The sequence below is a fragment of the Callorhinus ursinus genome, unplaced genomic scaffold, assembly GCF_003265705.2.
Source record: "Callorhinus ursinus isolate GAN/ISIS: 27379988/994484 unplaced genomic scaffold, GSC_fseal_2.0 scaffold18, whole genome shotgun sequence".
Lineage (NCBI taxonomy): Eukaryota > Metazoa > Chordata > Mammalia > Carnivora > Otariidae > Callorhinus > Callorhinus ursinus.
In genome coordinates, this window is record NW_027397080.1 from 14,876,026 (window position 1) to 14,886,526 (window position 10,501).

At 47.5% G+C, this 10,501-nt stretch overlaps 1 protein-coding gene across 1 annotated transcript; it reads left to right on the forward strand.

The window, feature by feature from the left end:
• Nucleotides 1-7,974: 7,974 nt before the first annotated feature.
• LOC112812377 (receptor-type tyrosine-protein phosphatase U-like) lies at nt 7,975-9,567 on the forward strand. Its single transcript, XM_025857180.2, has 2 exons — nt 7,975-8,149; nt 8,913-9,567. Exons 1-2 carry the CDS (start codon nt 8,146-8,148, stop codon nt 9,200-9,202), a joined length of 294 nt encoding a protein of 97 aa, XP_025712965.1. The 5' UTR covers nt 7,975-8,145; the 3' UTR covers nt 9,203-9,567.
• The last annotated feature ends 934 nt before the right edge of the window (nt 9,568-10,501 follow it).

Sequence of the window (10,501 nt, forward strand, 5' to 3'; positions counted from 1 at the left end):
CCTCTCTCTCTGTCCCCTTCGCCATCTCCCTCCTTGTCAGGGTCCCTTCACTGTCTCCTCTCCCCCCCCTTAGCTCCCTGATTCCCCTGCCCCCTCCTCACCTCTCTCCCCCTCCCTCCTTCCTCCTCCACTTCTCTCTTGTGTTGATGGTCAAGATCACAGTCACAGAGGCTTTTAATCTGCCCACAAGGGGGTTCTCAGCTCTGCCCTGGACCACAGTGAGGGTAATGTCCAGGGGTCACCCTATTCTTCCCCTGCGCCAGACAGCTCTTAAGCCCAGAACAGGCTGGATGGAGTTTGCCTGTCTGGGAAAATCAACTCATTAGCTTCCATGTGCCTATGGATGATCAGTGACCCTGAGCCCACATAACCTGGAAGTCCTCTCTTAGGTCTGCCCCACATCCTGCATGCTGTAGGGCTGAGCAGGGGAGCAGCTCTCTCATCTTGAGCTTTCCCTGGGGTTGGGCCCCTGGCTCTACAGCAGTCCATCTGGGGTCCCAAGTCACTTCCCCTTTGCCTGTTGCTCAGCCTCTGATCGTGGAGCTGTCCCCCTGCCTCCCCACTCCAGCCCTCTAGCCCCTTCCTCCTGGCCCTGAGTTCCCTTCCCCCAGCCTCCTGAGTGAATGGGGTCAAGCCCTCCCATGGCCCTCTCCATAACAGATGAGTTCTGAAACAGTGGCTGTGCTCCTGCTGGGGCCCAGTACTGGCATTTGAAATACAGAGAAAGCACCGGTATTACCTCTGTACTGAGGGTAGAAGGAAAATGGAGGATTTAGACACAGACTCATATAGAGTCATGAAAGAAGTGAGGAATAATTAAACCTCTCCTGGACATTGCTCTGGTCCCACCTAACAAATATGAAAAGCAAGACCCAGCAGGATCAGGCCATTTTCAAGCAACTTATGTCCCAGGACAATGCTCAAGAATATTTACAGGAATACAAAAATATCTGGCCTCCAACCAGGTAAAACATACAATGTTTGTCATCTAATCAAAAATTACCAGACTTGCAAAGAAGCAGAAAAATATGACCAGTAACAAGGAGAAAAAGTATGCATTTAGAACTAATATAGGATGTAGAACACGGTCAAAGATGGTGTGGCTGGGAATTCAAGCTGTGTTCAGCACGGTCTGTGATCCAGACACCACTGCTGTCCCTTCTTCTCTGAGGAACCTAACCCTATGGTTTACATCGGAAAGCGACATTAATTTTGACACTTCCTCAGTATGCAAGTCACTAAAAATGGGCTTCCCAAGCACACTTAGCACCCAGATTTGGATTCTAATACCATTTTTCAACAAAAAGAACCCAGGATCCTTGGCGGAATGGCTGATTCTAGGACTAGGTTGGGAAATATACAAGATGAGCCTGGAGCACCTTGTAAAGCCAGAAATAAGCAGGAGGTGCTAAACACATAAACATACAAAATGATGGGAAAATGTCAAAGGGACACAAGAGCCAATGGCCAAAGCTGGAAACAGCTGAGCAACAAAGTAAATAAAGTAGTATCAGATTATAACCCCAAGTATAAAACAAATACCTATGAGTACATACTGATTTAAATAAATGATTGAATTAAATCAATAAATGGGGGAGAAGAGGCAAATCTCCCATGCAGAAGAATTCAAAAGAATTTAGGTTAGATGCTTAGCCCTCAAGGAGGTGGAGCTTAACTCCTCCTGAAGTATGGGCTACACATAATGACTTCCTTCCAAAGAGTACAATATGAAAAGGAGAGAAGAGTGACTTCATAGTGGAGAAATCTGGCAAACACTACCTTAGCCAGGTGATCAAGGTTAATATTGTCAATGATAAGCCATGTTGATGGCATGCGCCCTTGACACGATGTCATGAGAATGGAACTTGACCTCTGTGATCTTCTGCCCAAAAAACCAAAACCCTAGTATAATCATAAGAAAAAAATCAGACAAAACCCCATTGATGTTCAACAAATGATTCTGGGACAACTGGATATCCACTGGCAAAAGGATGAATTTGGACCCTGCAATGTTGCTATTTATAAGAAATATATATTTGGTCACTTAGATGACCAAAATATATTTCTCATATACATCTGGTCTTCATCCACAGTTCCTGGCACACAGCTCCAGAAATCCTGGGAATTTCCCAAGTGATAAAGCTGCCTTTTGTTATGTTAATGAGGTAACCTTTGGACCCACCTAGGGATGGGACCTGAATGCCCGGAGAACCAACCATGTGACCAAAGGGTTAGAACTTTCAGTCCCACTCCCTGACCTACAGGGAGGGGAGAGGGGCTTGAGGTTGAATCAGTCACCAATGCCAATTAATTTATAATCAATCATGACTATGTAATGAAACCTTCATAAAAACCCAAAAAGGACAGGGTTCAGAGAGCTTCCAAGTTGGCAAACACATAGAAATGTGGGTAGAGTGGTGCTCCTGGAGAGGGCATGGACCTTCTGTGTCCTTTCCCCTACCTTGCCCTATGCAGCTTTTCCTGCATTCCATCCTTTCAAAATAAATTGGTAATCTCATAAGTAAAATCTTTCTCTGAGTTCTGTGAGCCACTCCAGCAAGGTAATTAATTAATTCACGGAGGAGGTCAGGGAACCTCTGATCTATTACTGGTGGGTCAGAAGTACAGGTAACAACCTGGGCTTGCAACTGGAGTCTGAAAGGGGCAGGCAGTCTTGTGGGAGTGAGCACTTAACCTGTGGGATCTAATGCTCTCCCCATGTAGATACTGTTGGAATGAGTTGAAATGTGGGACACCCAGCCGGTGTCCTGAGAACTGTTTTTTGGTGTGAAAGAAGACCCCCAGTGTTGGAATTGGGTCCAGAAACCCCAAAGAGACTCCTACCTCACACCATATAGAAAACTAACTCAAAATGGACCCAAGTTCTAAATGTAAGAGCTAAAACTACAGAAGTCTTAGAAGAAAACACAGGTGTAAATCTCTGTGACCTTGGCTTAGGCAAAGGTTTCTTAGATAAGACACCTAAAGCACAAGCAGCCAAAGGAAAAAAAAAATAGATAAATTTGACTTCATCAGAATTAAAAGCTTTTATGATTCAAAGGACATTCTCAAGAAAATGAAAAGACAACCCACAGAATGGGAGGAAATATTTGCAAATCACACATATAAGGGCCTAGTATCCAGAATATATAAAGAACTCTCACAACTCAACAATAAAAAGACAATCCAATTTCCAAATGGACAAAGGATTTGAATAGATATTTCTCCAAAGAAGATACACAAATGGCCAATAAGCACATGAAAAGATGATCAACATCGTTAGCCATGGGAAAAATGCAAAACAAAAGCGCAATGAAACACCACCTCACCCGCTGGGATAGTTAAAAAAAAAATGAAAAATAACAAGCATTGGTAAGGATGTAAAGAAATTAGAATTCTCATACATTGCTGTGGGAATGTTAAATGGTATAGCCGCTTTTGAAAATGTTTTGACAGTTCCTCAAAAAATTAAACAAGAAGTTTGAAAACATAGATTCAAGCAAAACTTATGCACAAATGTTTATATTAGTATTATTCATAATAGCCAAAAAGAGAAACAACCCAAGTGTCCATCAAGTGGTGAATAAAGAAAGTGTGATATATTTATTCAATAGAATATTATTTAGCCATAAAAAGGAATGAAGTCTTCACATCCATTGGGATGGCCACTACAAAACAAAACAAACAAACAAAAATTAACAAGTATTGGCAAGAATGTGGAGGAATTGGAACCCCTTTGCTCTGTTGGTGGGGATATAAAATGGTGCAGCCGTTATAGAAAACGGTATGGCAATTCCTCAAAAAATTAAAGATAGAACCACCATATGATCCAGCAATTTGGCTTCTAGATACTTACCAAAAAGAATTGAAGGCAGGATCTCAAAGAAATATCTGTAGACCCATGTTCAGAGCAGCGTTATTCATAATAGCCAAGAGGTAGATGCAATCCATATATCCCCTGACAGATGAGTGGATAAACAAACTGTGGTCTATACACAGAATGGAATATTATTCAGCCTTAAAAAGGAAGGAAATTCTAAAAGATGATACAACATGGATAAACCTTGAGGACATTATACTAAATAAAATAGTCCAGTCACCACAAAGACAGATTCTGTATGATTCAATTTCTGCAACAGATATCTAGAGTAACCAAACCCGTAGACATAGAAAACAGAATGGTGGTTGCCAGGGTCTGGGGGAGGGGCAATGGGGGGTTGTGGTTTGAGGGGTACAGAATTTCAGTTTTGCAGGGTGAAAAAGTTCTGGATATCAGTTGCACAAGAATATGAATACACTTAACACTACTGAACCATACAGGTAAAAATGGCTAAGATAAATTTCATACTACATATATTTTACCACAATTAACAATTTTTAAAAATGAAGTATTATACATTGGCACCATGATGCTGAATGAAAGAAGTCAGTCACAAAAGACAATATGTCGCATGACAATTTTATATAAAAATGTCCAGAATGGGCAAATCCTTAGAAACAGAAAGTAACTTAGTGGTTGCCAGGGGCTGGGGAAGGAGGGAATAGGGAGTGATGGCTGATGGGTACCGGGTTTCTTCCTGGGGTGATGAAAATGGTCAGCAGCATCCAGGGTCCTCGCCAGGCCGCTGTCTGTATTTGCATTTGTATTTGTCTCTGCCGGCTTGTGTTGTCTTTGGACTCAGCTCTGAGGCTGCCCAGCTTTGCTCTGGCCTCCTGACATTGCCCTGACCAGGTGATGCTGTTTGCTCTTGCTCAGTGCTCTTGCTCTTGCTTAGTGGCGACGGTTTCACAATCTGTGAATATATTGAAAACCCCTGAATTGTACACTTTAAGAAGGTGGATCTTGGGGCGCCTGGGTGGCTCAGTCATTAAGCATCTGCCTTTGGCTCAGGTCATGATCCCAGGGTCCTGGGATCGAGCCCCGCATCAGGCTCCCTGCTCGGCAGGAAGCCCGCTTCTCCCTCTCCCAGTCCCCCAGCTTGTGTTCCTGCTCTCACTATTTCTCTCTCTGTCAAATAAATAAATAAATAATCTTTAAAAAAAAAAAAAAAAAAGAGGGTGTTCACAAAAAAAAAGAGGTACACATCTTACGGTATGTGAATTATGTCTCAACTTTTCACAATCCCCCTTGAGAGACATCCTACAAATTATCTGACCAGTAATCTTCAAAACCATTAAGTTCATCAAAATGAGGAATGTCACGGGCACCTGAGTGGCTCAGTGGGTTAAGCGTCTGCCTTCAGCTCAGGTCATGATCCCAGGGTCCTGGGATGGAGTCCCACGTCGTCGTCGTCGGGATTCCTGCTCAGCAGGGAGTCTATTTCTCCCTCTGCCCCTCCCCCAGCTTGCGCTCTCTTTCGCTCACTCTCTCTCAAATGAATAAATAAAATCTTTTTTAAAAATGAGGAATGTCACAACCAAGAGAACACAAGTAGCCATGGTGACGAAATGTAATATGGTATCATCTATGGGATCCTGGAACAGTAGAAAGGACACTAGGTAAAAACAAAGGAAATCCCAATAAAGCATAGACTTTAGTTAATAATAATGTATCAGTATTGGTTCATTATTTGTAACAAATATACCATTTGGAAGACATTAATAATGGAAAATTGGCCCCAAAGATACAAATGTAGGGACCCGAAGGGGTACGTGCACCCCAATGTTTATAGCAGCAATGTCCACAATAGCCAAACTGTGGAAAGAGCCAAGACGTCCATCGACAGATGAATGGATAAAGAAGAGGTGGTATATATACACAATGGAATATTATGCAGCCATCAAAAGGAATGAGATCTTGCCATTTGCAACAACGTGGATGGAACTGGAGGGTGTTATGCTTAGTGAAATAAATCAATCAGAGAAAGACATGTATCATATGACCTCACTGATATGAGGAACTCTTAATCTCAGGAACAAACTGAGGGTTGCTGGAGTGGTGGGGGGTGGGAGGGATGGGGTGGCTGGGTGATAGACATTGGGGAGGGTATGTGCTATGGTGAGCGCTGTGAATTGTGTAAGACTGTTGAATCACAGATCTGTACTTCTGAAACAAATAACGCAACATATTTTAAGAAAAAAAAAGAAGAAGATAGCAGGAGAGGAAGAATGAAGGGGAGTAAGTCAGAGGGGGAGACGAACCAGGAGAGACGATGGACTCTGAAAAACAAACAGGGTTCTTAGAGGGGAGGAGGGTAGGGGGATGGGTTAGCCTGGTGATGGGTATTAAAGAGGGCACGTCTGCGTGGAGCACTGGGTGTTATGCACAAACAATGAATCATGGAACACTACACCAAAACAAATGATGTAATATATGGTGATTAACATAACAATAAAAAATTAAAAAAAAATAATGGAAAATTGGGTCAGAAGTAATGGGAACTCTGTACTATCTGCAACTTTTCTGTAAACCTAAATCTATTGCAAAATAAAAAGTTTATTTATTTATAAAATCAGTGTATCCTAGGAGGCAAGTCGTGGCAGGCTGGTGGGAGGGAGCTTGCTGGGAACTTCCCACACTGCTGGAATTTAAGCCTGACTCCAAAGCACTGCCTGGAAAAGCCCTCTGGGTTCTCCTGGGCCCCATCCATCCTGAACTGTTGACTCTGGCGGGTACCAGTGAATTCCACCCAGATGGTTTGCCAAGTTAAGTGCCCATTTCTTTCATTTCCACAAGTGCTCCTCTCTCAGGGAGCGGGACAACAAGGGAAACCCAATGGACCTCAGGACCCCAGAGTCCACGGGGCAGGGGTGTGAGTCCTGGTGCTGCTGCCTCTTCTCTATCTGTTGCTCAGGGAGAGCCCGTCTTCCTGGGCTCAGGGTGCACAGGGTCAAGGGCAGCAGCAGCATCCAGGGTCCTCGCCAGGCCGCTGTCTGTATTTGCATTTGTATTTGTCTCTGCCGGCTTGTGTTGTCTTTGGACTCAGCTCTGAGGCTGCCCAGCTTTGCTCTGGCCTCCTGACATTGCCCTGACCAGATGATGCTGTTTGCTCTTGCTCAGCAGCACTGAGCTCATGCTGGTCCACTTGCTGAGCCACCGAGAGCTGCCAGAACCTTCCTGGAGCCCTCGCACCTCCTCCTCCACCTGGAGAGCTCTCCCTTGAGCTGTCAGCTCAGCTTCCAGAAAGAGCATGTGTAATCCTTTATCTCCCCAGCCCCGCTTTGGGAGCTCCTGAGAGTTCTCCGAGCAGGAGACAATTGTCTCTTGAAATTTGAGCGCACATTTTATGTGTCGGCTAAACCGCCTCTCTCCGCCAATGCCACTTTTCACATCCTGGGCCAAACTCTCCCACTAAAGGCAGATGAAAGTCAGGGCAAGCCCCACTCTTATTGGCTTCTTCTTTCCTCAAGAAGCTGCCCCCAGCTTTGGGGACTCAGGGGAGATCTGACTCTACAGTGAATTCTGTGGGCTGTCTGTGGGCATTCACCATGTGCCAACAATGGACTGGGCATTTCTCATGCCTCGTCTCATTTAATGATCACAATACTTCTATTGGATAGTAATGATTTTCTCCTCATCCGGCACGTGTGAAAACTGTGTCTGGAGAGGTCTAGTAACCTTCCTAAGAACACACAGCCAGGAAGGGGCAGAACTGGGATTCAAACTCAAGCAGGTCTTAATCCAGAGTCTCCCCTCTTCATCACCGCATCACACGGTTTCTCTAGAGATGTTTTGTGAAACCAAAAAAAACCCTCCCTGATAAAAGAAATTTGGGAAGTGTGGCTACTTTGATTCTCCTCATGGAGATTCACAATGGGCATTAGTGTGTTCAAAGTCCTGAAATGTCCTGCAGGGAACAGACCTGTTTAATTTTGTTTAAAGCAGAATTTTCCAAATTCATTTTTTGTAAACAGAACGTGTATTCATTTTGTTTCTTTTGTAGATAGACCACCCCCGCATCATCTTGTATAACTAATGTTCTCTGGAAGAAACTCTGAGACACTGTATTGGGCAAGTCACTTCTTTCCGACCTCAGTGGGGCTTCTGGTCATGATGGGGTAACAGGTGGCTTCCTTCCTTCCCACTGTAAGGAACTAAAAACAGCATAAAATATATGAAAAACTGTTTTCAGGCCTTGGACAACAGGCAGCTCAGGACTGTGATTCCTGAAAAGAAAAACAACGTAAGCTGAGTCCTACGATTGCATGAGTGAGTGTCCAGAGGCTGGTGTGACTGAGTGGGGCACTTTGCCCCATCCCAGGGCCTGATCTGGGGGACCAGGGTGGGATGTCCTTGGGGATGCTGACCAGAAGAGCAGGGAGCAGGTGGGCCTGGAGGGAGGGGATAGTTTTCCCTGTGTGTGTGTGTGTGTGTGTGTGTGTGTGTGTGTGTGTGTGTGTCACTGGGAACCTCTGACCTGTTCCCCAATTGGCTGAGGCTGCCGCACAGGCTGACAATGGAAATGCTTGCACAGGAGAAATGCTGCTATTCAGGTGCCTCCCGTTAATCTGTGGAGGGGGTGGTGGCAGCAGCTAATTTCGGGATTTGCTTGTCTTTGAATGGGGGTAATTACTAGGAGTTGCCAATTGCTCCAGATTGTTCTCTGGAAAGGGAGGGGCTCTCTTGGGCTCTGCTGAGCGCTGCCCCCTGCAGGCAGTGCGGTGAAGTCACAGGGGGTGGTCCAGGCTGGGGAACGACAGGATGGAGTCAGGGGACCCCAGGATTGCAGCAGGGCCAGAAGGGCTGGGCCGGAAGGGCCCCCAGAGAGCACGTGGCCCAACCTGCTCATGTTACAGATGGAAAAACAGATGCAGAAGGGAAGGGACTCGCCCAGGGGCGCACCGGGTGGGCCCAGCCAGGCTGCTTGGCCCCGGGGAACAACCTCCATGTTGGCCATGCACCCCTCCCCCACCCCGAGTCCGTCTGGGACGCTGTGTGCGTCAGGAACCCCCTTTCCTCTCTCTGACTGCAGGAGACCAGCGCAGTGCCGGGGTCACTGAGGCCAGCAGCTTGCTGGGGGGCTCACCGCGGCGTCCCTGTGGCCGGAAGGGCTCCCCATATCACACGGGCCAGCTGCATCCTGCGGTGCGTGTGGCCGACCTCCTGCAGCACATCAACCAGATGAAGACGGCCGAGGGCTATGGCTTCAAGCAGGAGTACGAGGTGCGGGGCCCCAGTCCAGCCAGGACCCCTCGCCAGGGCCTCGCCGGGCTCCTGCATGCTGTGGACCCTGACCCTGGTCTGACCTCACCCCTACTCTGATCAGCTAATTCCTTTTGGCCTTCACCCTGAACCCTCAACCCCAACCCAATCTGACCTGGACTCTGACTCTCAGGCTTAGGCTGTTTTGAACTTGGACCTTGGATCTCAATCCAGTCTCCATGAGAATGTCGACCATGACCCCTAATTATACCAATCCTAGTGTGACCCTGACTGTAACTTCTGGATTTTGACCTGAAACCTCATCCTAATACTTCCCTGATTTTTACTCTAATCCTAAACCTGATCCTTCTCTGATAATTTCTCTGAACTTGACCTTCTTCCCAACCCCATCACTTCCCCCCTAACCCTCTACTTTGGTTTTGAACCCCACTTCCTTGATGATTAAAGGGAAATGCAGTCATTGACCTCAAGCCCCAGTGCTGGCCGTGACCCAGCCTTCACCGTACTCAGCCCTCCAGCCTGCCCGCTTGATCCCAGAGGAGGGGTTGGCCACCACTTTTCTTCTTTGCAGGGCTTCTGTGAAGCCTGGGATGCCAAGAGGAAGAAACCGGCTTGGAGGCCCATGCCCGAGAGTCCTGATGGAGGGCCTGGAGCCTGGAGGAGCAGGCGGAAGGCAGTCAGCAGGGGGCTCGGTAGGGGGACCCAGGGTTGGAGCTCCACTGAACTCGGTCATGCCAGTGCTGGATGTGGAAGAGCGGCATGGCTGCTCGATGTCCTGGACTCGGACACAGACAACAAGGACACGGCGTCGATGTCCTGCCACCTGACCACTGCCAACCCTTCCTTAGCTCCGCCAGTGGGGACCCCAACATCTACATCAACATGGCCCTGGCAGATGGGAGGGCTGCAGGCAAACCACACCCTAGGAACCCCCAAACCCCATCCGGGAAAATCTCAGGGACTGAGCGTGGAGGGCTGAAGACTCTGCGAGGGTCCCCTCTGTGCCCCTGCCCACCTTCCTGGGCACCAGGCCTGTGGGATGGTCCTCTCCCGTCCAGGGCTCCTCTATTTGTAGCATCAAGGCCAGTGCTCCTCCTCTGTGTGCCCATCTGCACACTTGGGGGCCTAGAGAGGAGGCTCTCTGGAGGTACTTCCAGCCCTGTGAGTCTCTGAGCTGGGGGGGTCATGTTAGGGCTCCCTGGTGCTGGGTAGAGAAGCTGCTGAGACAGCCCCCCCCGCTCCTGGGGTCCTTGACACCTGATCCCAGCCACTTGGGATCGGCCCAGGAACCAGAAGGCCCTGAAGCTCAGACCACGCTGAACTTAACAAGGAGGGACTACTGGGGTCTGTTTGGAGTGGTTGAGTCTGCAGAGAGCCCCAGCAGGTACCCGGGCCTGA